Below are 21971 nucleotides of genomic sequence, written 5' to 3'. Positions count from 1 at the left end.
GTGCACTATCAAACTCGTTGACTGTTTCTCTGAAGGGCAAAGATATGAATGTCCTCTTAATCTTTATTACAATGACACTTCCTGTTTATACACATGGCTACATTTTCAAGTATAAATGAATGGAGAGTAGTTTAGCAGTGTAATATTTAAGTCAACTGTTTGTCTCTTATGCACAGTAGTTAGTAGTTAATTGCAAGCCTACAGAGGTAGTATTTTAAACATTTTACCTGGGGTCATAGAAGGGACCAATAGTACCACTGCAGCAGGGAATGTTAGCATGATGGCCATGTTGATGCAATGGACCAGAAAACCCACAAGTTCACTAAATGAACCCTGAAAAGAGAGAGAGAAACAGTAAGTTGTCCCATTTTCAACCATCACCACCCAACTAACTGCCACTACTTTGGTTGTATTTTTTTAAACTTCCCTATTCACTTGTTCTTCAGCTTATTCTAAAATACAGCAGTTTAACATTAATATTTTAAGTGCTTGTTTACTGTGTGTTTGAGCAGATCTCTACAACAGAACTACATTTTGAGTTACGGTGGCCTAGTAAAGTTTTTAAAGGTTCATGATGTTCCATATTCATAACTGAATATGCCCTAAAAATGCAGATGGTGAAACTAATTTCTCATTTTACCATTTTACTGTAACATTTGCAGATGAATTTGGAGAGGGTCAGCTAGTCACTCAGTTTCAGAGGACAGTTTTAGAAAAATAATCCCTCCTGGGAGTTGTGAAAGTGCTCTGAATTCAACAGTTGAGTTCAAATCCAAAGTGGTCTGATGTTTAAGTAGGGTTTCTCCACTCACCTTTGACAATTGCCTTTCTGTGTAAAGAGCCACCAGAATGAACACATTGCACACTGTGAAAACACAATGAGAGATTCATGTCAGTTCCTCTTAAACAGTCCATGTTTACATCTTTATTTTCCTTACAAGCTCACTTCTGAAGGATCCCTGCAGGGTGAGAGTATGAACACGAGTCCAAGAAAAAGAAAACAAATCTGAATTTCCGTTCAGTATAATATATTTATAACTGTAAATGCAAGTTTTTCATCCTCCAAATCATGAAATTAAGTGTCAATTGGTCACATTACATCAACATTACAGACATTACTGGGAGGAAATGCGTGCGGCAGAAAACAGACACATTGTTGTGAAAGTCACCTATCAACTTCCTGAGACAACTATATTGACAGTGATATGTTGTCATCTGTTGGATGAAGACCTTGTCTTTCCAAACTCATTCATTAGCCTAAGACTTAAAGTAAACACATAGAGGAACATGTGTCAAGTGAAAACATGACTTTTACCGAACTGGATCAACAAGCTTCTTATGTAAATATACAGGGGAAATAGTTGGTATCTGTGCTAAGCAGAACATAGGAATTAAAAACATGTGGCAGAATTAATCTTTCTTTGAGACATGAACTTATTAATAGAATGAACATTGTTGGTTTCAAGTTTTCGACTGGTTTGGTCTCAAGTTGAATTTTTAGGTGAATTAAGCTTTTCTCCTGCTTTTTTTAGCAAGACTCTGCTCTCTCACACACAAACAGACACAGTCACAGACTCTCACACCATTAAACAGCAACACCTGATGAAAGAAATGAGGCAGCACTAACAGAGCATATGTGTTGCACAGCACACACCAACTGCTAGATACATGAATGTGCGTACACAAAACATATTTCATTGTTGCTAATTTGGTTTCCTGCACAGAGCTTGTTTTATATAAACTGGCATTTAACACTTGTGTCACTTGTGTGTAAAATGTGCAGATTAAATAAATGGATATCAATTGCACAAAAATCAGTTTTTCTTAATTTCTTATTTCTATGGAGCAACTGGCTGCAAAAAGAATCTCCACAGAGCGTCTTATAAGCCTCATAATCAAGAGGGTGCTGTAGTGAATGCAAGAAAGAATATGAATACAGGGTTTGCTTTGCATTTAAAGGACTAGTGTGTAAGATTTAGTGGCATCTAGCAGTGAGGTTGCAGATTGCAACCAGATGAGTAGCTCTCCCCTCCCCCACCAGGTGTGTAGGAGAATCTACGGTGGCTGTGAAACTCACAAAACGTGAAAAGCCCTCTCTAGAGCCAGTGTTTGGTTTGTCCATTCTGGGCTAACTGTAGAAACATGGCAGTGTGACATGGTGGCCTCCATGGAAGAGGATCTGCTCCCTATGTAGATATAAAGGGCTCATTCTAAGGTAATGAAAACACAATGATCCTTATTTTCATGGGATTATATACTTATTAAAACATACTTATGAATATGATATTTCATTTCGGCCAAGTCCGTTCCACCAGATGCCACTAAATCTCACACACTGGTCCTTTAACACCTACAATATTCACATTCTTAGAAAAAAAGGGCTAATTTTCGACATATTTAGACCAAAAACAGTGTTTCTCTCTGATTCCGTGTCAAGCAAATTAGGCTCAATTGTATATATTTTACCATGTTATCTGGCAGAAATGCAGGGTAACTCACAGCAGAGCAGACTTAAGGGAAGCTCTGGTATGTAGATTGCTCATTATCTTGACTAGACTAGGCTGGGACACACTGATGGCACATAATTGCAGCAATTGTTCCATTTTAAGACCCTAATCAGGTCATTAGCATGTCAATCCATCTAATCTAGAGTTAACAAATGTGTAAACTGCCAGACATTTAGATTAAAACTATCCATCAGCATTGCCATACCAAATAAACTTGTTTAATGTTTAAGTCACATGCTTATTTTGGACTTCATGGTATATTTAGTGCTATGAAGACACAAGACAGTTTTAAAAAGCAACAAATCCCTTGTAGGAAAAAATCTTTTTCATGTGACGACAACCACAGAAGCACAGTATTTAAGCTAATTATGCACACGTGAAAACTGTGAAAAAGTGTGTTAGTGAACATTTCATTCAGTCTTTCGTCATTTGCTGTTGGTGTGATATTAAGTAGACCTCACTTCACCAGGTTTTGCACCGATTTAGTATTTTATCTGTAGTTACATCTCAGCAAAGCAACTCTTTTAACCGGGTGGTTTTTTATGTAACTCACATTTTCAAATAATATATAAATCACAGTAAAACATTCTTATTTTTTATTTCTAGCACACATTCTAGCATTATTTGTTGCACTGAGAAAAGGTCCAAAAATAAAAGAAAAAAGAAGTCAACCTCAGTTTCTGCAATAGGACTGTGTATGACATTTTACTGAAGTAAGATTTGGATGATGTGTTTCTATTTTACTTTATTTTAAACAAATGGCTTGGTTGCCAAATAGCATGAAATTGGTGACACTGGTCCAACTTTGGTTTCCCTGGGCAACTGGACAAACTAAGGAGAGGGTTGTTCTTTGTCACAGATCAACACTCAACCATATGAAAAGCAGAGACCACGGGAAATGCATAATATACTTCTGCTATTGTGCTTTCTGATCTGTTTTGGAAACAGGCCTGTTAAGCATCTTTAACAAACAGTAACTATTGAGGCTGCATGTGCATCAAACTGGAACAAACAGCACAATTTACCACCTGTTTTAAAACCTTTCATCAGGTATCTACACAGCAGCTTTTGGGAGATATTATGGAAGCAACAGACTTGTACCGTAATGAAATACCTGACATCAGTATAAATTTCATTTCATTTTGGTCACTCAACTGGCCAGTTGCCTAAATGAAAAACTGTCTAGTCTTGTTTTCCAAACTTCACCCACTTAGCTGGCTATCACAAAATGTAGGCTTCTCACTTACTCTGTGTTGCAGTATTTGTGTGTGTGAGCTGCTGCAGTAACTCTAAAAAGTACTGAATGCCCTCTGGGAATGAGCTGCTTTACTGTCCATGCTACTGTAAACAGACTCCCATTCTCACCTGTCTGTTACCCATCGTCAGTGCAGTCATTTACCTTAACTCCATCCATCTCTCCCTCCCTCCCTCTATTCTTCTCTTGTCCTTTGTCAATGCAGCACTTTACATCGGCTCTCTCCTTTTTCTCTACCCTGCTCCTCTCTTCTCGTCCCTGCATTCTTGCCCTCTCTCTAACCAATCACTTCATTTTCTCTTCCATTCACTTCTTTCCCAACGCAGCTTCTCTCCTTTTCCTCTACTCATTTTTCGCTCTCTCCGTCGCTTCCTCACGCTGCAGCACAGTACCAGTGTGCAGTATATCAGTATATAGGGCAGGTGACTGCCCCCCCAGAGACAGTGTGAGCTGCACCACTGCAGACTTGCACTGCGATGTACCATAAAAATACTGAAAAGACTTTGAATACAGCATGTACAGATAAACATGTTAGTTCGATGGTTCAATCTTGCTTTTATCATCTCAGAAACATTTCAAGGAATAGACCATTTATTTCTGCCAAAAATCTGGAAACTGTTATTCACGCTTTCATAACCAGTCGATTGGACTACTGTAATTCCCTGCTCTCTGGCATCAGCAAAAAATCCTTCTCCCGCCTCCAGCTCATCCAAAAACTCTGCTGCCAGGATTTTTACTCCATTGAGGAAACATGATCACATTTCACCAATCCTGGCTTCCCTTCACTGGCTACCTGTTGCTTTTAGAATAGATTCTAAGATTTTGTTGATTACTTACAAAGCCCTGAGAGGCCTTGACCCAAGTTATTTATCAGATCTCCCATTGCCCCATGCCCTGTATGTTCCTGCTCCCTGAGATCATCGGATGTGTCGCCTCTTGTTGTTTCAAGGTCCAAATTTGTACATAGAGGGGATGGGCTCCTAGACTTTGACATGACCTGCCTCAGAAGATCAGGGCTGCAAACTCTTTCTTGTCTTTTAAATCACTGTTAAAATCCCACTTATTAAAAATTGCTTTTCGTTGAGCTTGTTATATTTTATGGCATCTTAGTTCATTTTACTTTATTTGTATTTTTATAATGTGCTTAGTTTGTATGGCTTTCAGTTTGTTTTTGCATTTTAAATGTGTTCTGTTTTTATTATTTTACTATTATTATGCTCCTTTGTGTGTCTTAAAACAAGGAATGGCTTGAAATGAGGCAAATAACATCACCTATTTAAGGACAAAAAACAAAAAAAACTTGAAACATGTTCACTGTTTTAAAAGGAGTTCAATTAATTCATCCAGTTATCTAAATGTTATGATTTATTTTCAGAAAAATCTGATTTTCATACTCAAAATTTTAAAATTGTGTGTGTTTCATGAGTTTGAAGTGGGATTGTATGAGTGTACATCACTTGAACTGGTTCAATGATTTATTATTGTAAATAATCTGTACTGAGTTACATAAAACTGAATCTGACATATTATTTTTGGACACTTTTTAAACTTTATTCTTTTCAATCTACTGTAGTTTAAATAATGGTCACATTTTCCACCCCCACCACATTTATTCATTAAGTAATGATTAAGTGTTCACAAATTTGACCTGATATTCAACAGTTTTCATCTTAATTGGTGGAGTTATGTTGTTTAATTATGTCACTGTCTGTAACTGTGTTATTACTTTAATCACAGGTGACTTATTTGACGATGACTTTTGCCTCCCTCCTAACCCTCACTGAAAAGTTTCCTTAAATGTTTACCTACCAATTACAAGGCATGCTGCCGGCCAGCTATAAGGATCCTTCAGAAACAAGGAAACCACTTGAATGGGGTCCACCAAAATACCGTACCTGGCAAATCCAAAATTGAAAGGACTGATTAAAAACTGAGATCAAAATTAAAGATGCACTAGTCATACCAAACTAGCTAGAAAAATACATTTCAAAAATGTAAATACACTTTCTTTTCACTGCAGACAGTTCGACTTGTTGTAACAGGGAAAGCACAGGTGTGACTAAATAACATTAACAAATGGTCAGTTACATTAAATGACAGTGAGCCAGCTACACAATAGACCTTTTTAACAGCAGAGCTTTTGAGCTGTCATAGCAAGAAAAGCACAGGGGTAACTGATAATGCTAACAATGGCTGACTTCCTTTCAAGTGTCCAAGGAGGCAATTCTGGTGAACCATCATCATTGTACCGGGGTCGTGACTTTGGAAAAGCTAAATGGGATTCAGCCATCATTAATGTTGTTAATTGCACCTATGCTAACCCTACTTTGACATGTCTGCTGTGAAAAAGGTCTGAAATTGGCTCACCTAAATGAAATGCAGTTGGTTATCGTTGTATCAATTACACCTGAGCTTTTCCTGCTATGATACGTCAAAACGTATAAAGTGAAAAAGATCTATTGTCAAAATAAAGTAATAAAGAACAGTTCAAGGATTAGTAAAAGCACTCTTGTAATAGCAAGAGGAAGTTTGTGACAATTTGAAGACCTGGTATTTCTGTTTGGTATAATTTAAACCCCCTAATTCTAACAAACAGTACAGGAAACCTCCTGGAATAAAAGGTAATAATGTGAAAAAGGAATAAAAATAAATAAATAACATGCTCCTCAAAAGACTCCAAACTTACTTACCTTAACAGGTTTTCTAAGAAGAGGCGAGCATTACTCAGCACCTGTAATAAAAAGCAGGCGTTACAGATATTTATCAGAATGTCTTTCAGTTTGTTGCACAATAATATTCCCTACTCATTTCTCCCTTTTTATGCTTCTCTTATCATTCCCTTTGTCACTTCTTCCCTCTTAATTGAATAAACGCATTACTTCATATCACCTCTCTCCTCTTTTTCTTCCCTTTCCCTCCTCTCCCTTTTTCCCCATCTCCTTCCTCCCCTCAATACTTTCATCCTGTCCCTCTCATCATCCTTTTTTTTTTATCTCTCCTCCTCACTCTCCCCCTTTCTAAATGGACTGTAATATCTCATTACCCGACACAAAGGCTCTATGCCTGGGGATGGGGAAGAAGTTCAGTGGGAATGAAGGAAAACCTCTTGCGATGAACACAACGATCTGTGTTCAAAGCCTGGATTAGCAGAAAGCAGGCTTTGCTAGCCTCGTCTCCTCTCCTATTCTCTCAAATTCTGTCGCTTCTCCCAAGTATGGAGGAGGAATTTCTGCAAAAGGTGTTGAGCTTGACATAAACTCATGATACTCAATCATATTACATATAATCATACATTTTACTATAGTTGCACATCATTTGGATATTTTTGAGAAAATTGACATTTGACAACAGGGTTTTATGATTACTCAAGATTTTTGTGTTTTGATTATTTCTTGTAAAAAGCTTTTTATCTTAACCCCCTAGAAAGCATCTGCCTTCACTGTAACATGTTTAATTTAAACTATCTTAGCATAAGGTTGATATTTCAAACAAAACGTCATGCTGAGACTTACATTTTTGTGTTTAAGATGGCAGGAAACCAGATTTGACACAGAATCAGATACGGTGAGTCTGCTTGAAAACAAGTGGGTATTTATGGAACATTCTGGACTAATTCTTCTTAATTTCATTTCATTTTGATTTATTCAATTTTATCAATCCGCGCCAGTGGATTATCTGTTTAGTGTCCATATTCTCCTTCTATTCTATAGTCGAATCTATGATGCAAAAGACATGATGAGAACCAACTGGATACAAATTGAATTAAACCAATAATGCTACACAAGTGATGATTTGTTTTCACGTTTTTTTTCTTACGAAAATCTAAATGAATGACACGAGTGTACGTGTTATATACACATGCATTACAGTGTATTAACCTGCAATAATTTAAGCCTAAAATATAGTAAATTACATGATTTCCATAGAAGTAATGAGTAATGTTGTATAAAACATGTAATGTAGAACAAAAGAAGGCACAAAGATACAGACAAAGAAGGGACCTGCCAGTGTTAACTGGAGATTTCATGAAAATTATCTCATTTTTGTTAAGTAATATATTTAAAAGTGCTGTCAGATTGTTTTCTAAAAAGACAAAGAACTTTAACAAATGGTTGGATGTTTGGTTTAAGCAGGATAAGATCTTTCTCTGACTCTCTCTGCAGTTCCTTATCTTATGTTTTAATGAGGGCCGCCCCCTAAACGTTGATGATTCGAATCATCAGTTGAGAAGCCCCTGAGTCAACTTGCATTTTGTCAGACACTTGACTGACTCATGTTATGGGAGTTTAGTGTGGGGTGGTGTGCTGGATTGTAGGCATCTGTAACTGGGTGGGAGCTGTAATTGATATATTTCTCATAGCTGTAGATAAGGTGTATTAGAGAAAAAAACATCATTAATAATGAATGAATATTTCTAAAAAAGAAAAATAACTATAGATAGAAGAAGAAAAAGCATGAACCACAAAAATACTGAAGTTGCCAGACAACAGAAATATATGTATGTATTGTGTGGTAGCAGCTGCATTGAAACACAAAACAAAAAATCAGTGAGTCAAAAGCGAAAGAAACTTGGCTTCTTAACACAGCTAACAACAGGAAGAAACTTAAACATTCGTCTAACTTTGAGAGTGTCTTCCAAAAGCTGTTTTTGTTATGGTTATGTTTGCAGTCTGACTCTGTGTCCCTAGATGCCATTCTCCACCAGTCCTCCAGAGGCCCTCAGACTTTTTTCCCCTTTTTGTTTGGACTGGACTGAGTGGGAGAAAGTTGATTTGAGTTGTGTCTTTAAAACACTATCTTGCATGATGATTATTCGGGTTGCCTATAATGGTTGGTCTGTCTTTGTTTTCACTCCGGTCTGAACTCACACAGCATGTAGTCTGTCTCAGTGATAAAGAGGATTGTGTGTGTTTTGAATGTGCTCTGGGTTACAAGTTGTTTGTGATAACTGCTTGTGCCTTTTGTGTTTCTTTGTGTAGTGCTCGAGCTTGGTATTGTTTTTTCCTCTGAGTCCAGGGTTTTCTTTAATTTTATCTCTGCTTTGCTTTGGTATTATTCTTGTCAGTTGCTAACCTCTTGTGTTCCTGTAGCCCTGCCCAGCCTGCTTTCCCCTGCTCACCTGTCCTGTGTTAGCCTCATAAAGCCTTGACCTGTGTTTTGCCTGCCACACCCTCCCGATCACCTTGTTACGCAATCATCATGCGCTCTCCTTATTCTGGTCCCTGCTTACCCCAGCTGTGCCTTGTTTTGTGATTAGTCCCTGTGTATAAATACCTGTCTGTTCTCTTAGTTGTTGTTTAGATCGTTGTCTATGTTTGAGGTGTTCCAGCTTGTCTTTGTTGCTTGTTTCATGCCATCCTGTTACCTGACTGCTGAACTCAAAGTAAAAGTCTGAAATCAGTAATTCTGCCTTAGTCTCTGCATTTGGATCCAGCTGCTCCGCTACCTGTGGCATTTTTCAGTCGTCAACAATATATGTTCAGTGTAGATGGAGAGTCAAAACAAATGTGTTTTCAAATGTATCCTTGTGTATCCAATAACTTGGTTTTGTGTGTGTGTGTGCTTGTAAGTAATTTTTTTTCTTTTGTCTTACCAGCATCACCACACACCAGTTGAGAATTCCTCTGTAGTTGTTGTAACCACTGGCTGAACTCAGCAGGGACTCCTGGGTTTTGTGACAGCTTGAGAGGTAAAAACAGTAGATGGTTTTGATGGAACAATCAAGATTAGTTAAGTTTATTTTGCACAACAAATGAGGAATATTATTAAAAAGAGGAGACCAGTAGAGCTGCAAGGATTAATCAATTAATTGCCAACTATTTAGATAATTGATACATTGCTTTTAATCAATTTATAAGAAAAAAATGTCCAAATTCTCTGATTCCAGCTTCTCAAATGTGAAAATTTTCTTGTCTTTTAAGGCTTCTATGAAAGTAAACTGAATATCTTTTGGTTGTGGACAAAACAAGACATTTGAAGAAGTCATCTTGAGCTTTGAGAAAACAGTGATCAACATTTTTCACAATTTTCTGACTTTTTATGAACCAAACAACTTATTGATTAATCGAGAAAATTAATCGTTAGTTGCAGTCCTTGAGACTGGCAAAAACAATTGTCTATGCCCTGCAATACAATTGCAATGGTGACAGCAGAAAGTTCAAGAAATTCAAATAGAGTTACAAAGTGGGAGGAGCTATTTTGAGTGACCCTCGTTCAGAAAGTAAAAATCCCATTCATTTTTCCCATTGACAACCTTACGTGACTCACAGTTTGAGCATTTCTATGGCTTGGATCGGTATGCAGCCTAACTCGCTGAGTAAAATCATCATTACAAAGGACGAAAAGTTGGAGGTACAAGACTGTGTACAACATAATTTAAGGTAGAAGTTATAACTACAACTCCCAGGGTGTATGTCAGTAAAAAACAGCCAATCATCAAACTTACAATTCTGTTACGTGCACAGCTAACAGCAGGTTGAATCTAAAGATTACAATGTTGTGAATCAGTTCAGTTTTAATTTCTGGGTCACTTTTGAGTGAATACAGCAACTATGGCGCCACGTCTTGTTTATAATTTCAAAGACGAAGCGTTTTGAATTAATTACCACTTCTAATTCTCCATAGTAGTGGTGACCAAGGCTCATGGGTATTGTAGTATTCTTAGCCGTCCACAAGGGATGCCATGGTGAGGAAATTTTCCCGCTGGTTAATAAACTCATGGCGGCACCGTTGTCCACCAGTAGATCTGTAGTGTGCTTACTTTTATTTTTAACCTTAGATCTTTAGATCTTCTTCTTATTTCTTATCTTCTTCTTACTTCTTATTTACGAGTTAGGGACAGCAGGCTTGAGGCTGGTGATGGTCAGGATCACCAGCGGGTCCTCTCCTGTGTACAGCTGGGCTGCGGCCCACACAGACATGGGGACGAGCCAAAAGATGACCACTGCTAAGAACTAGAATCGGAGCAAAACGCATTCCATCTGAAGAGAGACACACCGAGTTTCTGCCGAAAACAAATACCGAGACCCGGTGAGACATAAGAGCAGCTGCTCGCTAACAGCTACGTGTGTTTACAGCAGAGAGCAGGAGGGAGGACAGACATTCTCACTCTGAAGGAGTTTTGTATTTCTCTGTAATGTAGCACAGTGTTAACAATAATTAATATAAAGTCAACTCTGGAGCGTTCTTTCTCTCCTCACTCTCCACAGACAGAGCAGACACTTGCAGTTCATAACTAAGTGTTAGTATTTTACAAATTAGTTTTTTATTTGATGAACATGGGCGCTGATACATGAAAATGAACTAAATGGGTTTTATTTCTATTAAATAAAAGAAAAACAACAGTGAGGGTTGTGGGTAAGTAATGTAACTGGTGTATATCCAAACACCAGTAACACCAACTACTGCAGCAACCTACCATGCCCCATGTCAAAATCACAGACAAAACATGATTTCGTAATTGAAACTGGTGGTCATAATATAAACTTACACGATTGTGACATTTTCTAGGATTGTCATGTGTTTCTATGTTAAGGAATACTGAGGATATCGTTTAAAGAAATAAATGAAATGGGACTACAGACTGGGGAAAAAAACACTTCTGGAACCAGTGGCAGCTCCCACTTTGCAACTCTATAAGAAAAAAATGTTCACGCTATTAGTGAAGTTTTCACATTTGAAATTGATGCAATTTTTCAAACAGGTGGTTTAATTGGTCTCCCTTGACACAATAGCAAAATACCAATGTATTTGTATTGTTTTAGTGTAAGATACACAGTGCCCCCCCCCCCCCCCCCATTAGAAACACCCTTGAATAATCAGCCCTCAAGGCACAGTTTATTACAGACACACACATTCGTGGTCTAGCCATGTAGGTTAAGTGCTGAAGTTTTTCTTACTCTATCATACAGTAGTGAAAAGTATGACACAAAATGAGAATGAATGGGTGACAACAGAAACAATATCAACAGGTTTGTTTGGTACGACTCCAAATGACCCTGGCTGTCAACCCTTCTCTGTCTGCTGCACGTTTAAACTAGCTAGCAAGTTAACGTAGTTTACCACACTAGCTTAATAATACGATAACACTAACTTAATGTAAATATAACCTGCGCCTTTTGAGGGTCAAGGTATAGCATTTGGACAAAACAAACATTCCTGAACTTTCCCCTGGGGAAACCACACCGTGGTAAGTTTTGAAACTCACCTCAGTCCTTCACCAACGTCATTCCTGCGTTTCTTTTTCTCCCTTTTTGTTTTAGACCGGGTTGTCTCCAAAGAATGATCCCGTTTTTTCAGGCCATTGTCTCTGTTAATGTCAGCGGTCACTGTGCTCTGACACACCGCCGCAGACCTCCCGTTCATCGGCTGCAGACACGCACCTCTCCCCGCCGCCGACGTAGCCCTTCTCCTGCGAGTAGAGGCCCCGGCTGCGTCCGAGTTATCCATCATGACTGAGAGAAAAACACAAATATAAATCCAAAACTTCACCTCAGCCGCTGACTTGGGATAGTTGCATGCCTGTTGCTACTGATTGTGTCACACAGGCGTAATAGCCTGCATGAGGGGGAAGTGAACTGGTTAAACAATCCGCCCAACGCTCAGATTTCCGCACTGTTGACATGGAGGGAGTGTACAGTTTTCATGACGCCACATCCAGAGAAAGCAGCGTAGTATTACTGTAATCTGACTGTTGTGAACTGTGACCGACAGGTGAGTCAGACCCTGAAGGTTTACTCAATGAAGACATACGTGGAACTAGTATGGATGCAAGAATAGAATAGAAAACAGAAATGCATGCAGCTGATGCATGGTGAATGCCAGCAGGTTAGAAGAGAGTAAAACAGAGCTGCAATTATTATTAATTAGTCTATTAAATGATTTTGGAGCACAAATACCAGAAATTCCCTGGCTCAGGGATATGCAGTGGTGGAAAGTAACTGAGTACATTTACTGAAGTACTGTACAGTATTTAAGTACAATTTTGAGGTACTTGTATTTCATTTTTTGTGCTACTTTACACTTCCACTCCACTACATTTCAGAGGGAAAGATTGTACTTTCTACTGCACTACATTTATTTGACAGCTTTAGTTAATTTTCAGTTAATTTTTTGACACAATGGATAGTGTAACAAGCTTTTAAAATACAACACGTTGTTAAAGATGAAACCGGTGGATGAGGATATCATGATCAGAATTTTTCATGATTTTTTGACATTTTATAGACCAACCAGTTAATTAATAGAGAAATGTAACCAGCAGATTAATTGATAATAAAAACAATCTTCAGTTGCAGTCCTACAGAATAGAAAAGAATAGTTGACAAAGCAATCTCTCCTCAAGGTCCAGTAGCAGTTCTGGAGCTTATGATTATATCGCACAATCTTCATTAGCATAGGTTGTTTGTTCAATTGTCATAAATAGTAGATGTTCAAATTTCCAATTTCTTTGGAGCACTTTAAGGACTTCTCATCTTTATTGGATTTAAAAGCTGAGTTTCAAAGTAAGTAAGTGAGCAAACTCTATCTGCTGATGAAGATCATGTGATTTGATTGAGGACTCTAGAACAGCTACTAAATGGACCTTGAGATGAGACTGTTTTGTCAGCTAAAAAAAAAAGAAAAAAAAGAAAAGTTTCTATTGTTTATCCATCTATAGTTTTCCAGTGTGTAATAAGCTTTGCAGGGCCACCAGTGTGACTAATATGGACTGTTAGTCTCGGTAAAGATGCAGATTTCCTTCAACTGTATGGCCAAATGACCTTAACAGTTCAATTTTAGGGATTACTATAATGTCCCTTCTGTCTATTCCACTTCTGTGTGCTTATCCATACCTTGGTGGGAGCTGATCAGTGGCATTGATCCAGCTTTATCAGTCCTTACTGTCTATAAGGTTGTCTTTAAGAGTAATGAGCCTGTCTGCAGTTGTTGGGATAAGAGACCTTGGGAAAGGGATCAATAACAAACTTATGACTAATTGTTTTAACTCTTAAACACCTAGCTGGACTTCATTTCCCTTTTTCTTTCTTTGAAACTTTTTGTGAATTTATTAAGCTCCATCTCAACTTTACTTTTTGATTGTCATCTTCTTTTACAGTTTCTTCTTTGTGGACACTTTAAAATTATATAAAAGCTAGTCCATTGTCTGATTATAAGGGACAAAGTCTGCATTGCTCCCCCACATTCAGAGATTCAGCATTTTGTCTGGAGTCTCTTTTCCAACAACTTATAATAATCTTCCTCAGGGAGGCTGTGCAGTGTGATTCCACTGAAAAGATGTCTCAGCCACGACAGTGCAGTAATATCCACAGCCTTTTCTATCAGCCTGCTCTATGAACCAGTAGAGGGAGTCCAAGGCTTAAATCCTGTTTCTGCCTTTTGGTCAGTCAGGCCATTGTTTTGTATCTTATTTGAGCATCTTAGCTGAAAAGCCTAAAGTGTGCCTAAAGTGTAAAAACTTAAGCATCTCACAAACATTATCTGCCTCATGCCCTGGTGATGAGACAAAACATTTATTATTATGATGACAAAATGCAATAAATGCATAAGTGTCAGAAGTTTTTTCATGTCTTGATGAGCAGTCAAGAAGCTTATGTGGGCCAGAAAGTTAGAAAAATATGAATCTAAGTTCAACTTTGGTCCAATGCTATAGCATAGAGGCCACTGTTGCGTGCGAGCCTCCTAATGCTCCACAGATCAGGTTATTTTTGATAACAGCCATTTAAAATTTAGAGAATACGAGGTTTTAGCCATGCATTATTCATGCTTTCTGTAGGGCCTCAAAAAGCGCTCTGTCTCTGAGCCTTTAGCTGCAGGTGGGAACACAACAAATGTCTCTCTTCATATGTGTCTGTGTCTCTGGCTCGCTATAGAAACATGAGCTATAAATTACATATTTTTACCTTGTATCTCTTCATGTGTCTATTTACACTATGTAGCCAAAAGTATGTGGACATCTGGATATTATACCTATATGTGACTGTTGAACATTTCATTCTAAACACATCTGCATTAATATGCTGCTATAACAGCCTCTACGTTTCTGGGAAGGCTCTCCACAAGATTTTGGACCCTCACAGTTGAGTTTAGGTCTGGGTTTCTAGCAGGCCAGTCAAGTTCTTCCTCACCAAACTTGAAAAACAATCTTTTTATGGACCTCACTTTGTGCACAGGAACACTCACTTTGAAACAGCAAATTGTCTTCCCCAAACTGCACACTATTGTCTAAAATGTCATTGTATGTATGTATTCTCTTCTGTTCTGCATCTTTCAGTGGGTTAAAATGTTTACATCAAGCTGCTTAACCATCCTGGCACTTGCTCAAGGCTAGGTGGGAGAGGAGGAGAGAAAGACTGTGTGATTGAAAACACAGATATAAGGTGATAAATATAGAGACAAAGGAACAAGAGAGAAAGAAAAAGATGGGGGGTGGGGGTAGAAAGAGAGAGGGATCTCACTTTGTATCTACTGTATCTCTCTCTCTCTCTCTCTCTCTCTCTCTCTCTCTCTTTCTCTCTCTCTCTGGAGAGGCAGAGGGAGCGAGAGATAGTGTTTGCCCTTGTAGGTTGTAATGAAGCTGTGGAAGGATAGATGACTCACTTTAACACAAGCAGAAGAGAAATACACACTCCAACATCACTCAGCTGACCTGTGTGTGTGTGTGTGTGTGTGAGAGAGAGAGAGAGAGAGAGAGAGAGAGAGCTTGTGTGTTTGTAGCGGTGATAGGTAGGAGTGTGGTCAAAAGAGACTGATGCTGATTATATAGGAGAGTGGATGGTGTGATAAAGGTGTCACTAGATAGGCAGACAGTGATAGAAGGGAATGTGTTCGCCTGTTAATGTGTATTTGTGCACACACTTGTGCCTATTCATGTGCATTTGCGTGTGCAAGCACATAAATCTGTGTGCAGATACTGTATGCAAGCATGCAAGCTCTCATGCCTCTGTGTGTATGTTCAGCCTCACGTTTATATGTGAGTGTGCATGTTTTTGTGCAAGCACCAATCTGCATATGCACCTGTGTTCGTGTGAGGGAGAGTGCATCGTGGAGAGACAGATAGAGGCGTCATCACGCTGTTAGAGGGCTTGGCGCCACATCAGCACTTTTACAGTTCAGCCAAGGACTCTTGCACACGCTGTCTATCCATCTCCATGGGTCTGAGGAAGTGAAAGGATGAGAGAGAGAGGTGGACTGCCTCTTAGATGACTGGAATCAGGAAGAGAATGTGAAAAGAGTGGATGGAAGAATAAATGATACCACACTTCCTCTTGTCGAGAACCTTGAAATAGATCTGTGGCATGTGGCTGCTTGTATCAAACTGAAAACTCAACCAGTGGATCATACAGCTGCAAGCGGAGCTGCACCAGACTGTATATAAAGATGGACGTAGCAAGGTGTGACATCACCTATCTGTTTGCATTAGAGCTGGTTTGAAGCCCAGAATTACTGCTTATGTTTGGCGCCATCTTTTCCGTTTGGAGCCAGGACCCTACACATAGAGAGTGCCTTTCATGCTCTGGAAACATGCCTCTTTACCTTGGACCAAAGCGAACACTGAGTGGTGCATCATAATCATTAAACTTACCAAAATATTGTGACAGTAGTCCAACTCAGTGTGAGTCCCAGAGCAGCAGGTGAGCAAACAGCTGTCAATTAACGTTCACACGGCAGACATCAAAGCCTACTATGAGTCTAAAAATCTTATTGATGGAGTAGTCATTAACAAAATGGCCACCTGCACACTTATTAGAGGGCCTGAATATAATAATTGAGACCATAAACTTATTGAAAAAAATGATTGAATTAGTATTTAGAGTTGACGCTTTTTGCATAGGAGTCAATAGGAGCCAGGGATTTTTTGGAGCAAGCAACTAGCAGCACTTTAAAGGGATAGTGCAGGTAATACACTGACTATGGATGACTACCTCATACAAACCCACTTCAAAAATCTGAACTATCCCTTTAAGGTATTTTCGCATTGGCTTCAGCCTCAAACTGTGGTAGTTGCCACTTGGAGCTGCACCCTCATATGACCAGATCATGGTCCATGTTAGTGTTCTGGCCAATGCAGCATGCTGTATTACTGGGCTCTTATCTCATCCTTTCCTGAGGAAAAAAATAGCACCACTCATCCACAGGCCTTTACCTCTCTTGGCTTTTTAATGGTAGAATAACTGTCCTATGATAGTCAGAATAGCAGAGTTGTTTCCTGTGTTGTGATATATCTGAAAGCTTATTCTTTAAGGTTTCCTTCCTTGCTGAATCACACTCTGGAAATCCTTCTGTCATGTCAAAAAGTGACCTTTTCATCTTTTTGTAGTACACAGTATATAGCATAATTATTGTGGGAAGGAGAGCACGGTGACTCAGACTAACAAGTTCGTCACCTATAATAATTGTTTTTTTGATGGCTCTCATTCAATAGTGTCACCTGTTTGCTGAAAGTGTTGAAGTGCAATTTCTTTTAGGATATTTTTGCTGTTGTATTTGACTTAGTATGAAATTATATCATAATCATACAGCAGTAACAGATTGTTCACTAGTTTACAAATGATTGAAAGGACATTTTGTAGCCTGAGGACAGCCTTTGCGTTTTGTGCAATCAGGTTATTCAGAACAACACCTCATTTGCATCAGAGCCTCACGGCCAGTCAATAACTTTTCTGCTTTCTAGTCGGCTTCAGCAGTTTGGTGTTTATTGGATTTGGACAAACACAATCTCAGAACCCATCGGCTATCTGTCTGACCACGATTTAGCCTCTGGGGGCAACGGCCAATATTTCAGGGCTTCCGGTGTAGCCAGCAGACATCCGGATAACGGATATCCGGGCCAAGACTTCCTCTTCCGTGTGCTGGTTGTTGTTTACAGTCCAATTAGCAACTTGAGACGGTCCAGACAACATTTTGGCTAATTTGTATAGACAGATATATGTATATGAATGCAGATGAATTAAAAAACGCTAATTAAAAGTGAAATCATCGTCAGGTGATAGCCAATGGGTTCTGTCCAATGTGTTCTGCCTCTTTTGTTCTCCACACGGACTGTATACCCACTCAAACTAATTGGTCAGTACTACTCAGACTACAAATGGACTACAAACAGAAACCAGAAGGCTTCTGGCACCAAAATCTTGTCCCATTGTGTACAGATTCTGCATTTATATGCAGATATCTGTTTATAGAGGTTTGGACAAACATATTGCAAAAATACCTTAAACAGCACTTTGGAAAAAAAAAAACAGCTCTTGGTGAAACACACTGTCAGCCTCTCATCACAATCATTTTTTTCCACAATGATTTTAATAAAATAACCATAATGTTGGTTTTTCATGAAACATGTAACATGAAGGAAAAGGATGATGCAATGCTGGCTGGCTACAAAGGCCGCTTTCTGAAGGACTTGAACTTGAAAAATTGAATTTGAACTCAAAGATAATTATGTCATGTAGAAGGTTACAATCAGAGCAGTTTACAACTGTTGTGATGTGCTTTGGAAATAAAACAGTTTGACTTTGCTTTAGAATATTAAAAGGGCATAAGTGGGAGTTAGCCAGAGAGAGTAAGCTTAGATGGATGAGATGGCATGTGTTTTCATATACATCTTTATCTGTGTGTGTGTATGTGTGTGCGTGTGTGTGTGTGCATGAAGCAGACCATGTTTAACAGTTGGCCCGGGGAAATGTCATTCAGCGCTTGTTATATGAGGTGTGTGATGTGGGATGGAAATGATTTTGTATGAGACTAAATGGAGAAGCATTTTATCTGTGTTTTTATTTGTAGCTTCAGTTCAGCTTCACCTACCGTCAAATAAGTGGCCTCCCTGCCTAAAAGAATTTCACTACATGTGGTTTCACTGGAGAGATATTTAAACTTCCATGCAGTGTGGACTTGGAAACTTGTTTGCTTTTGGCCATACCAATATGAAAACACAATCAGGCTTTGTACTTTTGAATATTTTTTTAATTGTCAAAAGATTTTGCTTGCAAGAACCAATTTAGTGCGATGGTAATTGGATTTGTTTTGTACTGCTTCTAAAATATCTGTCCAACAGCTCTACTTTATGTTAGCCAATGTGAAGTCTCAATTTGCAAAGTCTGGTACAGACTTCGAGGATTTTGATTACGTAAAGAGGCCCTTTGTGTTTAAATTTACAGTATATATTTAATGAGCAAAAACTGTACTGCAGCCATATAAAAACCTTTCGACATATACTGTATGTATATGAATATCTTAGTACTAAAAATTACAATTCACACTGTTTTGATGCAAGCATGGATGTTATTTGGATTTTATACAGCCAATATGCAAAACAGCCTGATGGTGTGTGTGGCAGCATTAGTCATTCTACTATTGTGAATGAACACACACACACACTACCTGGAAATATGGCAATATGCTGATCTGCTGGAGGTGACACTTTGCACTTGTTATTTCATATTCATGAATTTCCAATGGGATGTCACATTATGTTGTCATAACGTCTTCCAAAGCACACACAAAACTCCAAACAAAAAGCAACAGTTTCTTTTCTTTTTTTTTTTTTTTTTTTACATTTTCCGTCCATAATTGCAACATGATTTACGTGTATTTCACCCCAGAAGATGTTTTTTAATTTTCTCACAGCTGTGAACAGCTGTGATTCACTCACATTCATTTCATGGAAAACCTCAAAATCAGTGCCCTTAAAGGTAATGTTAATATACACAATTAAAACACTGATTGATGAATTATCTACATTTTATATTTAGTTATTCAGAAAAAAGCTTGTTAGAGTTCATAATGAGAAACAAATAAATAGGGATATGCTGCAGGAAATGTACTGTTTCTACAGTAGCTAGATGGTTTAAAATACTTTTTCCCCCATAATGTGACAAGTGTGTGGTGATGGAAATCAGACTCAAATTCAAAATGTCAAAATATGCTTTTGAGGTTTCAAGAAGTTTCAGGAGGCCAGGGGAGAAAATCAACTTAAGTCAGTGTGATATGCACATCACCAACTCATCATTTGAAGTGCAGCATAATCATATTTAGTGATGAAACATAGAAAATGTATAGCATTCACTCTGTATATGGGGTTAATGTAAGTGTAAACACCCATCAGAGTTAGTTTAAGCCCTTCATCTAGTTTTGAACATTTGCTCCTGAGCTACAGTACATAACAACTGAGGGAACAAACAACACTCAATCAACTTGTCAACCTCAATATAATTGTCACTGTAAAATCAACACTCATTAGCATTGCAAAATTAAACGCAAGATGCTAATTTGTCAATTGGTGACATCCATATTAAAACTCAGATTATCTGAAGCCTCTAAAGCCGCTTTTCCACTACATGGTACAGCTCGACTCGACTCAACTCTACTCGCTTGGAACCGTTCTTTTTTGGTTTTCCATGGGCAGAAGTCATGGAGAGTACCTGGTACTTTTTTGGTATCACTTTGTCGAGATTCCACGCGAGCTGAGACAATACTAAAAGGTGACGTGAAAACACTGCAGACAACTGATTGGTCAAAGAGAATCATCACTAGAATCATCACTTGTGCAACACAGGACATCCTGCACAAATCCGCCATTTTAAAATAGCCAAACTAGCATAGCGGCTGCATCCTCTGTTTGGATGCCAATGGAAGGATCGTAATGAGAGGGTCTCCTAAGAGTCTCTGAACATTAGGCCACACAGGGCTGCCAAAGGTCATTCCAACAGTGTAGGGAAAAGTAAAAAAAAATTAAAAGTGATTACAGATGTATTAATGACCACAACGGCCAGAGTGGTTTGAAACAGAAAGAGTTGGAAATGGTTTGACCAGATGGGCGCTATACATGGACCTAGGCCCCTTTAGCAATGATGCCCCATTGGTACCAGCAGCAGCGTCACAGGTAGGCATGGCAAAATGCCTGGAAGTGTACTATTTTACTTTTAGGATAGGATAAGATCAATTAAAGAGCAACTAAACTCAAACTACAGACGAACAAATTACAGACAATAGCGGTACACATACAGTACCCACAACTAGTGTTGTACTTGAACTAATAATGCAAAAATACCGTCTCAAACAAAGTGACATAGTGGCGTGATCAGTAGCAGCAAATCAGCGAAGTATAGTATATGTAAGAGTATAATGATACCGTCAGATATAACTGTGTACACCAGATTATTATATAATATGATTATGTACTTATACTTAGAGTTGTCTGGATTGATATTGAGATAACAACATCGTACATCATCATTTCTCAATGGTACATTGGTTGTTCTCAGACCAAACTCCAATGCACTTAATATAAAAGGAGGAAAAGCTTCAACTCTTCAAGCCTGTAGTCTGTGAATCTATTTTCTGCACTAATATTAAGAACCTGTGGTAATTGAACATAATATACTTGCATAACAATGCTTTAATTGAAAAGTGAATTGTCTCAAGCTCCAAATTGAGGTATTTACCAATACAATCAATATCAAAGAATTGATAAGCATGCTTTGGTTAACCACCTTCGTTTTTTCTTAATTATTGTCCAGGTATGAGGAAACAGGAACGGCAAAAGGAGCAGTTGACTGTCCTGAGGGAGATGCAGGCGACAGATGTGGAGCAGCAGGAGTCGAACCTGGTAGAGCAGGAGCTGAACCCGGCACAGTAGGAGCTGAACCGGGCACAGCGTGTGTATTTCCAGATGGCCATTGATGATGCGGTGCGAGCACGGGAGCTGGAAGCGGTCTTGAATATGGAGGAGAATGCTGAAATTGCAAGCCTTCCTTGGTACACTGAGCCAACTTGTGCAGGCGTTGAGTGGCTGGCGTGACCTGGTTCCTCCGCCCCTGGACTAGACCCATTTTGTCTATAGTTTGTACTTTGCACTCATTTGTATTTGCACTACATTTACACTTATGTACATAGTTAGCTGTGTTGCACTGATTTGTTTGCATTTGAACATTTAAATTGTTCTATTTATGTATATAGTTTGCTTTTTTATTTGCACATTTGTTTGTTAAATAAACTGTTTTGTTACTTGTAACACATGCATTTTTATCATGGTTTCCTATTTCAAAGGATTCCTGATAACCTTTAAAAAAAAAAGTTTTTATAGGTGGTAAAATAGTAGGGGTGGGAATCTCGAGGTACCTCGCGATTTGATTTGATTCCGATTCAGAGGGCTACGATGCGATGATAAAACGATTATTGATGTATCTTGATGAATTAAAATTTTCTAGACATGA

At 38.5% G+C, this 21971-nt stretch overlaps 1 protein-coding gene and 1 long non-coding RNA gene across 3 annotated transcripts in view; one reads left to right on the top strand and one right to left on the bottom strand.

Moving 5' to 3' along the window:
• The window catches only part of dgat1b (diacylglycerol O-acyltransferase 1b), a 22320-nt gene extending 9859 nt beyond the window's left edge, over nucleotides 1–12461 (bottom strand). Inside the window, exons 1-6 of the mRNA XM_042424594.1 lie at nucleotides 11969–12461; nucleotides 9356–9443; nucleotides 6453–6493; nucleotides 5572–5657; nucleotides 813–865; nucleotides 228–333 (exon numbers count right to left, since the gene is read on the bottom strand). Coding sequence (XP_042280528.1) covers nucleotides 228–333; nucleotides 813–865; nucleotides 5572–5657; nucleotides 6453–6493; nucleotides 9356–9443; nucleotides 11969–12213 — 619 coding nt within the window. The 5' untranslated portion in view covers nucleotides 12214–12461. The remainder of the gene's footprint in view (nucleotides 1–227; nucleotides 334–812; nucleotides 866–5571; nucleotides 5658–6452; nucleotides 6494–9355; nucleotides 9444–11968) is intronic.
• Nucleotides 9046–21971, top strand: LOC121905977. Of its 2 annotated transcripts, XR_006098507.1 has the most exons (4): nucleotides 9046–9145; nucleotides 9359–9451; nucleotides 10598–10791; nucleotides 21276–21971. It is a non-coding gene; the product is annotated as an uncharacterized LOC121905977 (long non-coding RNA). The 2 variants fall into 2 exon arrangements; XR_006098508.1 differs by lacking the exon at nucleotides 10598–10791.

This window comes from Thunnus maccoyii, chromosome 10 (genome assembly GCF_910596095.1).
Source record: "Thunnus maccoyii chromosome 10, fThuMac1.1, whole genome shotgun sequence".
NCBI classification, from domain to species: Eukaryota; Metazoa; Chordata; class Actinopteri; order Scombriformes; family Scombridae; genus Thunnus; species Thunnus maccoyii.
Note: the sequence above shows the minus strand (reverse complement) of the source record. Positions and strands in the feature narration are given on the sequence as shown.